Source organism: Triturus cristatus, chromosome 7 (genome assembly GCF_964204655.1).
Source record: "Triturus cristatus chromosome 7, aTriCri1.1, whole genome shotgun sequence".
Classification (NCBI taxonomy): Eukaryota; Metazoa; Chordata; class Amphibia; order Caudata; family Salamandridae; genus Triturus; species Triturus cristatus.
Window position 1 is genome coordinate 999,070,333 of NC_140590.1, and position 17,217 is coordinate 999,087,549.

General features: G+C 44.6%; 1 protein-coding gene across 5 annotated transcripts in view; it reads right to left on the reverse strand.

Moving 5' to 3' along the window:
* FNIP1 (folliculin interacting protein 1) overlaps window positions 1-17,217 on the reverse strand; it is a 343,332-nt gene that overhangs the window by 84,778 nt on the left and 241,337 nt on the right. For all 5 annotated transcript variants that reach the window (XM_085618038.1, XM_085618035.1, XM_085618039.1 and 2 more), the window contains one exon: window positions 11,387-11,533. In XM_085618038.1, coding sequence (XP_085474164.1) covers window positions 11,387-11,533 — 147 coding nt within the window. The remainder of the gene's footprint in view (window positions 1-11,386; window positions 11,534-17,217) is intronic.

The following is a 17,217-nucleotide window of genomic DNA, read 5'->3' on the forward strand; positions in this document are numbered from 1 at the left end:
ACATGAACTTAGTGCCTGTCATTCTTTCCATGCCACCGCATGATGAGTGCTACAAGGTCGAGAATGATGGAAGCCTACGGTGTGTGCGTTTTTCTTGTCATGACGCAGTTATGAGCTTCTTGCTGAGGTCTATGGGCCCCCAGAAGATTTTTGGGTGCCTGAATGTACAATGTATAACTCCGGTTATGGAACAGGGAAAATCTGAAAGTGACGTTTGTCAGCAAGGGTTCTCCAAAATATAAATGTCTCCAATATTGCTTTCTAATAGGGTTAAAGCATCACGAGTAGCAAAAGGAGGGTAAGTACATAGCTGGGATTATTATGCTGATGCTGTTCAGAAATCAGCATAGGTAAGGATGCCACCTTCATGGTTAAGGGTCTTCAGGTAAGAACCTCTGGAACGGTTCCTCGGGAACACCAAGAAAAGGAAAATGCTACTTACCCAGTATGCATCTGTTCTTGGCATATAAAGCTGTAGATTTATATGCGTTAGCACAGATCACCATTTGGTGTTGGGCCCGGATGTTTGCACTTTGTTTTTCTTCGGAGGTTTGATGATGCAATAGTAATAATAGAAAGAGATGCCCATGTATAATGTATCTAATTAAGATAATACTGCAACAGATAAAGGTACCCGGGGAGGCAGTGGGTTCATATGAATCTACAGCTTTATATGCCAATAACAGATGCATACTGGGTAAGTAGCATTTTCTGTTCGAGGCATATGAGCTGTAGATCATATGCGTTAGCATAGACTATATAGCAGTTATCTTCCCAGCAGTGGCTAACCTGCATCTGTTGCAGTGGTTTGAAATAGTGTTCTTAAAACTGCCTGGCCCACACTAGCTTGTTGTTTTGCTAACACATCTACACAGTAGTGCTTTGTGAATGTGCGTGGTGTAGACCATGTTGCAGCCTTGAAGATGTCATCTAAGGGTATTTTCCCTAAAAATGCCACAGAAGCCCTAATTTGCGTGTAGAGTGCACTCTAGGGGGAATTGTTAAGGTGCGTTTAGCCGAGAGGTAGCATATTTGGATGCACTTAACTATCCATCGTGCAATACCTGCTTTTGAAATGGGATTGCCTTTATGTGGTAGGGAAAAAGACACAAAGAGTAGTTTAGTTTTCCTAAAATATTTGGTTCTCTAAATATAATAAAGTATTGCTCTTTTTACATCTAACGTGTGAAGAGCACGTTCTGCTACGGAGTCTGGTTGAGGAAAAAACACAGGTAACTCAGACTGGTTGAGGTGAAAGACCGAAACTACTTTGGGTAAAGATTTTGGGTTAGTCCTAAGAACCACTTTATTGTGGTGAATTTGTAAAAATGGTTCTTGTATGGTAAGAGCCTGGAGCTCACCAACTCTTCTAAGAGATGTGATGGCTATAAGAAAGGTTACCTTCCAAGTTAGAAACTGTAGTTCGCATTTGTGCAAAGGCTCAAATGGCAGGCCCATGAGCCTTGTAAGGACTATGTTAAGATTCCACACGGGAGAAGGTGGAAGTCAATGAGGAATGATTCTTTTGAGTCCTTCCATAAAAGCTTTGATAGCATGTACCAGAAACAAAGACAAGTGTTGTCTGTTTTGTAGGTAAGCCGCTATTGCGGCAAGATGCAATTGTATAGATGTATATGCTAAGTTAGCACTTTGTAAATTTAACAGATAGAAAATTATGTTTTGAGTAGAAGCATCTAATGGATTGATTTTATTATTAGTACAATATATTACAAATCGTTTCCATTTTGCTGCATAGCATGCTCTTGTGGTAAGGTGTCTAGCCTCTTTAATGACGTCTATGCAGTCTGGCGGGAGATTAAGGTAGCCAAACTCTATAATGTCAGGTGCCAGATCGCAAGGTTGAGTTGACTGGGATCTGGGTGTCTTATCTCTCCATGGTTCTGCGTGAGAAGCTTGGGAGCGAGGTGTAACTTTTGATGTGGAACTACTGATAGTTCTAACAGGGTTGTGTACCATTGTTGTCAAGCCCATGGGGGAGCAACTATAATAATTGTGAGGGAATGCTGCTTGAGCTTCCGAACGGAGAGGTGGAAAAGCGTAAGCAAATTTTCCTGACGAATTCATCCATAGCGCATTGACTTTGGACAGTGGTTGTGGACACCTGGATGCGAAGTTTGGGAATTTTGCGTTGGGGTGTGTGGCGAACAGATCTATTTCTGGGTAGCCCCAGATCTGGAAGAATGGGGGGATGTAGTTCCCATTCGTGGATCTGCTGTCTTTGACGACTGAACAGATCTGCAATCTGATGGTTTACTCCTGGGAGATGTTCGGCAAGGAGATATATCTTTTGAGGTATGGCCCATCTCCATATGCTTTGAGCTAGGTGCGAAAGCTCTAGAGTGTGTGTCCCCCCCCTTCTTTTTGGATGTAGTACATTGCTGTCATATTGTCTGTACAGACTAGGACAGCCTTGCCTACTATGTGTAGTTGAAAAGCTTTCAATGCCAGAAAGATTGCTTGCAGCTCCAGATGGTTTATGTGGAGTTGCTTTTGTTGTAGTGTCCATATGCCTTGAATGGTATATTGTTGAAGATGAGTTCCCTAACCAGTGAGGGATGTGTCTGCTGTGAGTACTATCTGTGGAACCGGGTCGAGCAATGGCCGCCCTTTGGAAAGGTTTTGTGTGTTCCACCACTGCAGAGAGCGATGAGTGCAGCCATCCACCAACATCAGATCGGTTAACTGACCTTGAGCCTGGTTCCACTGACGTGCTAAGCATTCCTGTAGGGGGCACATTTGGACTCTTGCGTAAGGAACAATTGGAATTCAAGACGCCATCATTCTGATTAACTACATAAACACTCGAACTGGTAGTGAGGGTTGCGGTTGAAATTGTGATATTAGTGTTTGCATGGAGCGTATTCTGACTGGGTTGAGGAACGCTAGAGCTTTGCGGGTGTCTAATGTAGCTCCTAGATACTCTTGTGTGTTGGAGAGATGCAGATGAGACTTGGCGATGTTCACAGTGAATCTCAAGTCATGAAGTAGTTGAACTGTTTTGTGAGTGTGGTGTGGGCAGCTGTGTTGTGACTTGGCTTTTATTAGCCAGTCGTCTAAGTAAAGGAAGACATGAAAAGGTGTCTTCTTAAATGAGCTGCTACTACTGCTAGGCACTTGGTGGATACTCTTGGTGCTGTAGTGACGCCGAATGGGAGGACTTTGAACTGGTTGTGTTGTCTGTCCACCATGAACCTGAGATATTTTCCGTGAGCCGTGTGAATGGGAATATGAAAATAGGCGTCCTTTAAATCTAGAGTGGAAAGAAAGTTGCCTTGCTGAAGCAATGGGAGCCCCTGTTGTGGGGTGACCATGTGGAAGTGGTCCGATTGAATGTAGAGATTTAGCTGTCTGAGGTCCAGTATGGGCCTGAGAGAGCCGTCCTGTTTGGGAATTAAAAAGTATAGGGAGTACACTCCTGTCCCTTGGGGGTGTAAGGAAACTGGTTCTATTGCATGTTTTTGTAACAGAGAGAGGACCTCTTGTTTTAACAGGATGAGATGTTCTGGTGACATTGCCTGCTGTTTTGGAAGGATTGTTGGTGGAGTGCTGGTAAGTTCCAGGAAATAACCATTTTGGATAATTTGTATTACCCACTGTCTAAGGTGATTGAATTCCAGACAGGTAGGAACTGTGAGACGTCCCCCGACGGGAGTGGAATGGTCGGGGGAAATGGGGGGACGTCACGGTTTGTTGGCAGGGGAAGAGCGGTGGACTTGCCTCTTCCCCTGCACTGGTTATGGTTTCCTCTGTAACCTCCTCGAAAATAGCCTCTGGAGGGGCTGGATTGGTTGTTCCCCTTGTAAGAGGAGAAGGGATTTTCTGACAAAATTGTTTTTGAGCCACTCCTGTAGAAGGAGCGACGAAAGGAGCCCCTGCTAGATGGTAATTGTAGGGCTCCCGTGGATTTTGCAGTGTCAGTATCTTTCTTCATTTTTTCTAATGAAGTATCCACTGTTGGCCCGAAAAGATGTGCTTTATCGAAAGGCTGATTAAGTATGGAGGATTGTACCTCCTGCTTGATCCAGAGATTCGAAGCCACGCGTGTCTCCTCAGGAGTATGCTAGTGTCAACGGCACGCTAAGCTGTGTCTGCAGGATCTAGGGCGCTTTTTATGGAAGTATTTGTGATAAGCTTCCCTTCCTGAATGAGGTCGTTAGCTTTGGCCTTATGTTCTTCTGGTGAATGTTGTAGAGGTTTTTCAATTTCATCATAATGTGCCCTGTCGTAACATGCCAATAGAGCTTGAGCATTGGCAATACGCCAAGAGTTGGCGGCCTGGGAAGCTACCCTTTTGCCTGCGGCATCGATAAGTTTTGACTCTTCATGAGGAGTAGCGTCCCCAGTTGTTTGAGAGTCAGCTCTCTTGCGAGCATTAGACACAACACGAGAGTCTACTGGTAACTGGCCTTTTATGTATACAGACAGGGTCTGAAGGAGTGGCCTTGGATTTTTTTATCTATCCGAGGGGTTAGTATTCGGACTCTAACTGGATCCTTGAATACCTCGTTGGTATGAACAGATTGCTGAGGCGGACAACGGCGGACACACTGACCTCACTTCCCCTGTTGTGTTCCCTTAGTGTGATGAACAATGGTCAATTAAGTTTGGTGTGCACAAGCTACTCCAGCACCTGCCATTGTTTGGTGCTAACTGCAATGCAGAGAGATACTGAGCCCAAGAAGGGAGTGGTGCACCACCTTTTATATGTGAAGAAAGAAGTTTCAGTAAGTATCAGTCTTTTGGAATATGTCTTTAGACTGTCTTTTATTGTGAAAATCCAAATGTAGAAAATTGTCAGCCAACGCGTTTCGTTCATAGAAATGAACTTCTTCAGGGCTGTAAATTACAATATAGAGTACATAAGAATGTGTATAAAAACAAGCATGTATAGAATACATGACACAGGACTTGGGTGACAGAGATGAACATGGAAAAGGGGAATGGTGAGGGTGGGATTCGATGTGTCCGAGTTTGGAGAGTGGTCAGAGAGAAAGAAAAAAGGGGGGGGGGGGGGGAAGTGAGGTAAAGGGGAGGGAAAAAAGGACACAAAGTAAATATTGTGGATACAAAGTATGTATAGTTATTAAGTCACTTGGGAGCCTACTGGTAAAATGGTTAAGCTACATTTGTGCTCGGGTTTATAGGCATAATAAATTTATGGAACATTGTATCATTTGTTATACAGACATATTTTGAAAAAACATAAAAAGAAAAAAGAAAGAAAGAGGGAAGCTTCATGAATACATACAGTTTATATTACAATTGCAGTTTGTTGTAAAGCAGAGGGGCGTAGTTGACCCTAATGATAGTACCTTGAGAATTGGGTCTAGATGGACTCAAAAAACATGTTCCGACCTGCAGTTACCCACCCACTGGCTCGATACAGAGTGGCACGTATGGCGGTTAGTGACTAGTTATAGTGGGCTGATCAGGGGTGAGAAAGGAGGCACCGGTCTACCTGTGGTGTATGCTGATAATAGATGTGGTACATACCAAAAGTGTACTTGGCATCTGAGTTGTGGTAATCATAAAGCAGAGCAGCTGCGAGGGCCTCCTTGATAAGGGCTATTGTGCTACAAGATCTGGTGGAGAAAAACATCATCTTAGCGTTGTTTCATTTGTTGTGCAGTGGCTGGCAAGGTAGTATAGTTAGGGAGCGCGCCGGTGTAGGATCTGGGTATGAAAGCAAGGGAGGGCACAAGTAAGCAGAGGGCACTATTGCGTGTGGCCTGATGGGAGTAAAGGAGGGCTGTGTCTACTGATGTAATTGACACGGACCATTGTAGTTGAACTGTGAACAGAAACTGGGTGCGTTTAGTGGGCAAAAAGAAGGTGAGAAGGCCGAAAAGTTGCCTAAAAGTATGTGATACAAGGTAGAAGCTGGCCGTAATAGGTGCGGGGTTGGAAATGTGAGGATATAGGAAAGAGTGATGGATAATAATGACGCGCGGTTGAGTTTTAGGCGCGTACTGTTCCTGATGCGTGAAGGTTGAAGTAGCAGGTGTGAATCCAACATAAAATATATAAATTAGGCGCTGGTAATGTAGGGCGGCCGGTAGGCGCGCTAGCAAAGTGACCGCAATAGGTTTAAAGTATACAATTCAAGGCAGAGTTAAAATGTCGGAGCGAAGTCCGTGATCGACGCTGATGAAACGGTAAATCGTGACCTGCCGGTTATATGAGGCATTGTGCATAACATAAAATACATAAAATGGGCGCTAGTAATGAAGGGCGGCTGGTAGGCGCGCACGCAATCTGACCGTAATGGGTCTAAAGTATGCAAGACGAGACAGAATTGAAATGTCGGAACGATGTCCGTAACCGACGCTGATGAAACGGTAAGTCGTGACTTGCCTGTTATATGAGGCATTGTGCATAACACGGCATAAGGTGTAGTGAGTGGCTTGCATTTGAAGGGGAGGTCGCCGGGTGTATATTGTAACAGTTAGCGCGATTAAGCAGAGGGCAGTCGCATACATGGGTGGCAAAGTGCAAGAGTAGTAGCACTGCATGGGGATTACTAACGCGGCTTTGCTACGTGTGCGGTCGGGGCCTACTAGTGTGTAGCATATAAGTTCCAAAACGGCGTGGTGCATCAAATGTGTGCGAGTGAGGTCGGGGCCATAGGAGTACGTGGCGTATAAGTATAAAGATAAGCTCGGTGCACCAATTAAGTGCACGAAGAGTTAAGATGATAGAGAAGTAAGAAGGGCATGGACGTGAGCAGAAAGCAACGAGCAGAGCTGAACAGACTGCCTCTGCTTACGAAAAGGTTCAAGCCAGTGAGCATGCCAGAAATGAAAGCAGAACGTAGCCGTAAGAGAGCAACAGTATAGCAAGAAAAAATAGAAAGTAAGCAAATATGAGAGCCGATAAGAACTGTCGGCGGTTGAAGGCTGAACATAGAAGAGCATGACATGGCTCTAGGTAGGCAGTGCATAAATCGGACGTACCTGTACGGACGAGTGAAGAGCAGCCGTCAGCTCTGGTAGATAGTGTGATCTGGCGAGTGGCGGAGAGGCGATTTAAATACAAAGAAAAAACCGCGGGGAAAAACGAGAGGTGTGCATCCGAGCACGTAGGTAGATGCGCACTGATAGGAGGATGCCCTAGTGGCTAAAGGGATAACCGGATGAATCCGTATCCTCTGTGTGGTCTGTTGATACTGTGGTGGCAGTGTCAGCACAGGTTATGTATACTAACGGTGAAGGCTAAACAAAACATCACGTTGTCTGCACCTGCATGTGTAAATGGCAGGGCAGCAGCGTGGATGGTAATAATAGATAGTGGTCAGGAGATTACATAAAGGTGAGAGGCGTACAAGAAGAGAGTATATATATCCTGGTAGATGTATATAAGGATAAAGAAATATACGAAGCAGAGTAACTAGTAGAAACCAAACAGTTCGTGACAGGGTCTGCACCTGCATAAGCTGATAGCAAGGCAGCAGCATGGATAAAAGTAGAATATGAGCAAGGGGATTAAAAAATGTAAAAGGTGTACAAAATAAGAGTATAGATATTCTTGGTGGATGTTTCTGAGGAGAAACCAAAATGCGAAGCAGAACATGTATATAAAAACAAATCAATAAGAAGAATATATCTGGTTACCAGATCAATCCATAAGTAATGAATGTTGAGCAATGTGGAAGATGTTCAGCGTGAGTCAGTGGCGTCTACATGGGAGTAGGCCACGAACCTAAGTGGAGGTAGTTCTGGCAGAAGTTGGAAAGGACTAGGCAGTGGGACTTACTGGCGATGTCAGGAACAATATGTTCCAAAGTAAGAAGTGATGGGAAGCGTCAGATAAGCGATGACAGGCAGGTAACAAAGGATGTATATAAGACTAATGTACAAGTGAGTTAGTCTTGAGCTTGGTATGTTTTAAAATGCCTTTTAGCATGGGTATGGTGTTAGTAAACCTTTGTGAATGTTGCTACAAGGAAATCCTCTTCTAGAGGGTCATTATGTAGTTCCACCCCGTGATATTTTTGCAGCCCTGTTGATGAGTTGTGCAGAGCCAATATGGTCATCATGTGGGGAAGGCCTAGAGGGATATATATCAGGGACATTTGGTATATCTGGATCCTTATCGCAATCATCCCATGGGTCAGTGTCGTGTGGTATGTCTGGGTCTTGCAGGATATGATGATCATCATCCCCAATCCCATCCCCATCTTCGAAATCGTCATCCTGTGAGTCAGGTGACATTGGAGGAGGTGAATTTGAAGGTATGATGTTTGGAATTGGAGGAGGAGATGGAGGTATATAAGGGGGAGAAGGGTTGGTACCCATGTCTCTTTTTTTGCTTAAAAAGGTATAGGGGCCTCTTGTGAGAAGTCTAACTTCAGTTTTTTGGGGAAGAGTAGCCATAAGGTGTCCAGTGTTGGGATCAATACTGAGTTTTTACTGTTTTGGGTCCAAAGATGGTTCTTCAGATGGAAGTTCTTGGGAAGGAGTCTATGTTCCTTTTGGAGTAGATTTCGGCAGCGAAGATTTTTGTTCAGAGTCTTTGGGTGCCGCGTGTTTGGGATCTAGTTCTTTAGTTTTAGCCGGTTTAGGCTGTGTAGCCTTCGGAGTGGTTTGTTTCGGCTCTGAACTTTTCGGCGCGGAGGTTGACGGCTCCGAGCTTTTAAGGTGTGGAGCGTTTCGGCTCTGAGGATTTCGTCTTGGACGACTTTGGTTCTTGCTCTTTTGGCTTGGAGGGTTTCGGCTCCAAGGCTTTCGGTGTCAAAGATGTCCTCGGTACCGACGACGTGAGAGGAGTCCCATGTCTGTCCTTATGTTTCAGTGCCGAAGGTGTTGGTTCGGCACCGGACTGGGATCGGCTCGAGCCCGAGCTGGAAGGCTTGTGTTTCATAGCCGGGACGGAGGGCGGGGCATCTGAAACTTTCACGGTGCCGACTGAAGCCAGAGGGAGAGGGTGATACCGGAGCCTTTCCCTTGGCCTGGGTGGGCAAATGGGGTCTGTACTCACGGTACGTTGAGGCGGAGTGACGCTCAAGTCTTCTTCCATGTCGGAGTCGGCTTCGGACACGGAGACCAGTTCTTCTTCGGCTTCTGCTGCAGGACTGTGGGTGGTTTGTCGCCAAAGATGTCCGGTTCAGAGCCACTGCCGCGTTGCATCTCATGGCGTGGAGCTCGACGATTACGGATGGACTTCTTTGATCGGAATGATCGACACGCTTCGCGGGATGATTCTTCGTTTTCCGGGGATAGGCACAGGTCACTGACCTCGTGCAGGTCGCTGCGCTGACATTTAGCACGACACCCGGGACATAGCTTGAACAGAGTCCGTACCATCGACTGCTGCGTATTCGGCACGGGTAGGCCCGACGGCCTGCCTCGAGGTTCCCGATCAAAGGTTTCACAGTTTGGACAATGCACGACGAATGGGAAAGCGCAATCGAAGACAATACCGTCGAGGGTAGAGGGTTGCGCGTCAAAGGGGTTCGAGAACGATACCGAACCGGAGCGCAGCAATACACATCCGAACCCAATGACAGAAAAAACAATCTGGGGATGGAGTTGATGCCCATGTGCACTATCACCAAAGGGAGGACTCACCTACCTCGTGACAAAGACTTCTCAGGAGAAAAACAAAGTGCAAACATCCGGGCCCAACACCAGATGGCGAGCTATGCTAAGGCATATAATCTACAGCTCATATGCCTCGAACATATTGCTGCATTTATTGTCAACAGCTTCTGCAAAATACACCATACTAACCACCACTTGAAAGCCATCAAGTGGCTAGCAGGGAGTATAAGTAGAATGGCTCGTAGAGGGCAACCTCGAACCAAAAGAGGAGCGACCATGTGTCAGGCAAAAAGGCACCCAAAGAAAAAAGAATCCAGACTATGACAAGTTGGGCAGTAAACCATAAAGCTCACAATGTAGAACATATATCAACATTAAAGTACCACTGTATGCAGAGTTGACCTGTTCATGTCTGCCAAATCTATTTATACCAGGGACAAAAGAAATTGGAAGAAAGTGTTGTGTGTGTTTATACTTCAGGTTAAACCAAAACAATTCCTATTTGGCAGATCTGAGCTGTAAAAAAGATTCACTTCGGCTCTCTCTTCAAAAATTGCATTTGAAAATGAGTAAACGCTCTTCTCAATAGGTCAAGCTTGTTTTGCCTTCACCCACTCACCACACATCTCGGTTAGCCCTAAATGCCCTGAGTCTCATACAGTGGGTAGGGCTCCCACACTACAGTCACTAACAGGGGAACTCTGCCTTTATCTAGGAAAGGTTCATAGACCACCGTATCAAGCCAACCAAAGATATCTGTATTTAGTATGATGTGCACAATGCTTTCTATTCGGTTCCCTCAAAACCACCACATCTGGAGCTAAAATATTTTGTGTTTTAGCAGGATGAAAAAAGGCCAAGGAATTTATAACCATTAAGAGTGACCTCTCCTCTCAGACCCCCAGAGCAGGTTTAAAGCTGAGGTACAGGCTGTGAGAGGAAAACTACACTGGTGTAGAAGACATCACCTCTTTATTACTCTCCATTGTCCTCTACACAACTCACTTCACGCATATATAGCATGCGCTAGATTTGATGAACGCAGTTAGCAATCCCCGAGTTAAGATACTATGCCATGGATGGGAGCATCATATCAAAATTTGTCACATATGGTCACAAGCAGAGGAAATCCAAAAATATAAGTGATATTGTGGGATTTGTTAAAGAATGAATATGATGTATGTGTTCTACAATGTGCGTCCTTTGGAACTCCATTTGGCTGTCCCCAATCCGTCCAACTTCTCTCCTGCCACATCAGCTTAGCATTCGCAATCAAACAAAAATATAATAATCCCTTTGACTAGTACTGGGTGGGTGGCTAACAGGCATATTCAGAAAACAGTATATTTGCAGTAAGCCACTGCAGTGTTCTCAGTTAGTTAATATGAGATAAATGTGGACAATAAAAGCATTGGGTACAATCTGCAAAGCTTAGCTATAAGTGCCTTTGCTTAATCAAATCCTATAGTCGCATTAAGCCTTAAAGCAACTATAAGTTTATTCCTTCTTTAATCTTGATGGTGGTGCAGTATCAGTAGTTACACTTGATAAGACATGCCAGTTCATTCTGTGAAGCCATTTGAATGAAGCTCATTGGTATCACCACTTAACATACGTTAATCTGCACACGCTGGTGGTTCAACTGATGTGTTGACCTATTAACAAGTGATCCAATCTTGAATCACACACCCTGTTTTTTTCAGTCCCAGTGCTACTACCAAAAAGGCTTTTGAGTTTAAAAAAAAAACAACGGGAAGAACAATGTATTTATAAGGATAATTACAGCTGATGTTACTATACAAAATACGAACGGAAAAATAGCTTACTGGTTTTTGGAAGTATGCTCCATTAGGAAAATAAAGTCCCTCATGAAGCGGTGGCATAGCTGATTCTTCTCCGGGGTCCCAGACATCATGGTCAGCCACACAGGCTCAGAGATCCGCGGCATAGTGTACAGATTACAAATGGTCGTCCTACAAGATGAAGACACGTGCATGGTAAAGAAAAGGCATTTACTTGTGGTAAAGATTCACAATGTTTCAAACAAAGTGAGAAGTCGATTGTTTCCGTTAAGATTTGCATGGATTTCAAACGTTTAGGAAATCTGCAAAAATTAAGAGTAGATAATGACCGTTTCTGACTTCTCCAGACTGTCCCACAGAGCAAGGAATCTGAAACCGTACGTACAGAAGGTGTGATAATTAAAACAGGTAATAATTTTGTTATTAATGTGCAAAAAAAAAATCTAAGAGGAGAAACCTTTCCTTGCACAATATTGGTGTTGCATGCCCTTTTCGACCCTGGAAACGTATATACTCCTACAGATTATTGGAGTAGATGTACGTGTTTTTCAAGGGAAGTTATAGCCATGCAAACTCAATGTAAATGCAAACAAAGTTCTTTTTTTATACCAGATATTAAGTGCACTTTGCGGTCGAAAAATTCTCCCAATCATGAATGTGAAATAGGATTTGAAAATTGAGCTTTTTAGTTTAAATCTTACTAGGCATATCAGAATAAATATCAGTATACTTTGAATAAACCCTCAACACAAGCATCTGCAAAACAAATTTTGAAATGTCAATTTGAAAATAGTTAAAATCCTGCAATAACCACTGTCGAACTTGCGAGGCCACTTGTATTTAGGGCCATAGTACGGAGTGCAGCACTACAAATGCCCCTTCAGATACATCCCTTCTGTTCCCAAACAGAGGTAAAGAGAAAAGTCACACACAGGCTATCACAGATAGGATGTAAAGTCTAGGGCGGAACCTGCCCAGGTAAGGCGCTGCTCGACAGCCAGGCTCTGTCAGACCTTCAGTGGCACCTGGCAGTCGTGGAAAAACACCTCTTTACCTGTAGAAGCTCTATTTTCCCAGCCCGCTTACAGGTTGCTCCATTGAGCTCTATGACCACATAGCAGTGAATATTCTAAAGTTAATTTACAGCAACTGAAAGAAGACAGAAACGTAGGTAAAACCTCCACACTTTAACTAAACTTCTTTGCATAATGCCACGACATTCAAATATATGTTTGTGTTGAAAAGCTAGCCTGGTCCCATGACACGGTATTTACTATTCTAGTAACAGAGGCTGGATCTGTAACCGATAGTGCTTCCTCCGAGGGAGATCGGGTTCCAGCTGGCTGCTCTCCAACAAGCATGTGACTGCAGCGAAGGGAATCCTCAATACCAGACATTTCAGCAATAACAGACCAGAAGCCCAGAGTGGGGGAGGGGGGAGGCAAAAGTTGCATGTGGGGAAAAAACTCCTCAGCAAGGGTTCCTTTATTAGCGAGAGCCTGCCAGCAGAGAAGGAGGGACTGACTGCCAAGGCATGTGCACCCCTCCAGGCTCCCCATACTTGGAATACAGGAGCTGGTTTACGTTTTGCTTTTTAAAGTCTGGATTTAAGCAGCCTCTTCCTGATAAGGGTTCCATGAGGGTAGTCCTTAGCAAACCACAAACGTTTACTCTATACTTCCACTGTAACAACCACACATTTTAAAAGAGGACAAATGGCAAAGCAGACTACTAACAGAGTAACGAGTCAAATCCCTAGAAAGAGACAATTTAAAGGTTGCATTGGTGGCAGCTTCTCTGTACTACACCAAAGTGCATTTTTGGATCAGTCTCTATAACTAATCAATCACTAGTTGCAAATGAGTTTTTGTAACGAGTAGCTAACTACACAGACCCGATTTTGGCCCTGCGAACTGCTTTTTTTTAAGACATGTTCGCATTTACACCGTGTTTCTCCAAAAGGTCAAACCCCACGCACGACGTCAACTGTACATTCCTCTGTCATCTGGGGACGCTGTTGACGTGTTTTGTAGGTGCACGTGCACAGCGGCACTTACTAGCCTGGACTTACGTCCTTGACCTTCACCGAGGGAAGTCAGGGAAAATAAAACCAGCATGAGACTACAATTTCGTATGCGGGTTCAAGAAATGCTAAAGTGGTTTAAATTTAGGAAAGGATTTCAGGCCACAGCTTGCCAACACATCCGACTGTAAATCTAGGAGCAGGCATGCAAGCGGCCTGGTCACGAGTATTCTGCCATTAATCTGCCGCATGATAAAGCAGGCGTCCAAGAAGCTGTCTACTAGCATGGTGGCTCTCATTACTCGGCTCCCTGGAAATCAGCCAGTGGTTTTCTTTCTTCGCACTGGGGCCATTTACAGACCCTGTGTGTAATATCTTGGAGGTGTGGCAACAGAGGAATAGAAGACAAGCATGGCGGAGTAAATGAGGTTTTCATGGACTCTGCTATAAAGCCCCAAGCCCAGGGCCTTCCACGGTTCCACAGCCCACGTGTGGCTGCCACTGAAGAAAGGTGAAGGCTGAGTTAATAGTCTCAAGATTCTTCTGCCATCCAAGGTGAAAGCTTGCTTTGCAGCACTGAGATGCGGCCGCTCCATTTGAGGAGAGGGATGAAATTGATATTTTCTTTGCGATTCTTTAAGCACAGCTACACTGCTTTACTTTATCTAGTTCGATTATATAAGAAACCATCACCATGTGAGCACTGTAATGAGCTCTACGAAGCTTTTCAGAAGTGGATACAGAACCAAGTATAAACATGAAGGTAAAAGGAGATGAGTACCAGGTCTTGGGCTGTGCTGATCTGCGAGAGTGCTCGACTGGCTTTGAGGTGGGTGGCGTGCGGTTCACCCAATGGACACAATGAGTGCAGACGAAAGCACACTTGACCTCATTCAGGACTATGTCAAATCCCTGAAGTACAGTGAAAGCCTCGAGATTTGAGGGTGCCTATGCCCAACTGCAACTGACCAGTGCAGAACAGTAGGCCGCCTTACTCCTTAAAAGGACATCTGGTTTTGGTGCCCCATCCACTAAATAGCCCTGCCCATAAAGAATCATTATTCCTCGACCTATTGTTTCAGGTGTGCCATGTAACTGGCAAGTTATTTGGGAGTCATCCTGAACCCAATCTACAGTACTTGTCAGCTTTGTGGGTGCCTAGTCTTGACGGTCCTATCAGCACCTGAAAATCTTTACTGTAACCGGCAGAAACCAAGATACAGCACTTCAAGTCATCCTGGCCCCTTGGGTGCTAATTTTAAGGGACCAACCCCTTTCCATCACCTCCCTTGAAACTATGAAATGAGCTTCAACCAGAAACACACTAAACTAGACCCCCTTTACCCCGGTCTTGTGTCCACTAATCTTTACCAAGAGCTTGTGAACAGTATAACTTATTTAGAAGAGCATAATTCCAGGCTCAAACCACCCACTGCTTCCAATTTTCACTGTGACTTTTGAGATGATTACCGCAGCTTTGGCAAAAGGCTTTTGCTCATAACACTGAAAAAAGTCATGGGTCCAAAATATTAGAGTGGTCGAGAATAAGAGCTGCGTCCACTTGCCCAATACTTGGGGGATCCCTTTTTAAGGACAGTTCCCCTCACACACCAAAGGTGTCATTCTTCATGATAGGTTTACCTCCTCGCATGAGGGACCTAGTCCCTACAAGGGCTACAACCCCCTCTCTACGAAGGAGGAGCACAGGGATGTTCTATTTTTGGTACAGCAGGTGTACTAAAACCCTATGTGAGCTTGGTGTGGTAAAATAGTGCAGAGCTGGTGTGTGTGTGTGTTCAAAAACTGGCTATGGGGTTAGCTAAGTAGCAACTTTATTCCGCTACCCAGTGGCAGGATTAAAAACAAATCAAACAGCTTGTGACACAGATAACGCTATCAGGGGCGACTGTGTCCATACAAGACCAACATGTTTCGGCCTGGAGACCTATTGTAGTGTTGCGGCCTTCTTCAGGGTCGGTTGACCAGCTACTGCAATTTAAACTAGAGTGTGTATATGTGCTCACAAACCAGGAAAACATGCAATAATTAAAATCAAAAGAGGAGGTATACTGAACCCGTGAGGTATCTGTTCAGTATGTTCACTGTATAACCTGTAGTAAGAAACAAAAACAGCATATAATATGTGCATACATAGTCAATATACGTGTGTAAAGTTGGCTATGGCTCAAATTGATCATCTCATGCATCTCATATAGAAAACATTGGAGCATATAGTCAAAATGTATTAGAGATGTAAGACTCACCACTGTTGGTTATCGAGTTCGCTACATCAGTCCTGGCATACAAGCCACGTGGTACATGCGCCAAACCTATCAGAGAAGGTTCATTATGTGTTTAAAATGGAATCAGAAGTCCAACAAAAACAAGGGGGAAAGAATGAGAGTAGAACGCAGTGGCAGTGCTTTGAGGTGTTATGTCTGTAAAAGCCAGGAGGATAAAATGGCTCATTCATACAAATGTGGCTACTAGCTTACAACCAGACAGCTAAGGCGGACAAAACGGGCACATATAGGTGGCCTGTGAGTGGTAAACAGGGTGGGGACGTTGCGGCATCTCCTGGATGCCGAAGGTGGAGTGCCCAGGACTACATAGGATCGGAGCGCTATGCAGCATATTATGGTTGTATGGGTGCTGACCCAACAACTGTAAGAGCAAAATGCAACGAAGGTCCGGTTGATGGGAAAGGAGTGTCTGGCAGTGCCTGGCTGGGTTGTTAAACAGGTACACCATGGGTGGACCATGACGGGTAACCTATCTCGTAGAATAGCATGTTTGTGGAAGCCGATCAGGGTAGGGTTGCACTCCATTTTGCTCTTACAGTTGTTGGGTTAACACCCATACAACCATAATACGCTGCATAGCGCTCCGATCCTATTTAGTCCTGGGCACTCCACCTTCGGCATCCAGGAGCTGCCGCAACGTCCCCACCCTGTTTACCACTCACAGGCTACCTGTATGTGCCCTTTTTGTCCGGCTTAGCTGCCTGGTTGGAAGTTAGTAGCCACATTTGTATGAATGAGACGGTTTATCCTCCTGGCTTTTACAGACATAACACCTCAAAGCGCTGACACTGCGTTCTACTCTCATTCTTTCCCCCCTTTTTTTTTTGGGTGACTTTTGATTCCATTTTAAACACATAATGAACCTTCTCTGATAGGTTTGGCGCATGTACCACACGGCTAGTATGCCAGGACTGATGTAGCAAACTCGATTACCAACAGTGGTGAGTCTTACATCTCTAATAAATTTTTGACTTTATGCTCCAATGTTTTCTATATGAAATGCATGAGAGGAACAGTTTGAGCCATAGCCCACTTTACACACGTATATTGACTATGTATGCACATATTATATGCTGTTTATGTTTCTTACTACAGGTTATACAGAGAACATACTGAACAGATACCTCATGGGTTGAGTATACAACCTCTTTTGATTTTCATTATTGCACGTTTTCTTGGTTTGTGAGCACATATACACACTCTAGTTTAAATCGCAGTAGCTGATCAACCCACCCTGAAGAACGTGGACGCAGCTCTTATTCTCGACACCTCTGTAATATTTTGGACCCCTGACTTTTTTCAGTGTTATGATTTAAGAGTGGGGAGTTGATTCATGCTGGTCCTTGAATCTACCTAAGCCCCCCTTGTGTGAATTCAAAAGGCTTTTGCTCACCCGCCTCTCCGTAACAACTACTCCAAGGAATCTAGCCCAGACGACAAGACAACAGAGATAAAAGGCATTACTCAACTTATCGAAAGTAGGAAACAACACCGTAATATTTACTGAAGGTAAAGCCAGATCAATTTAT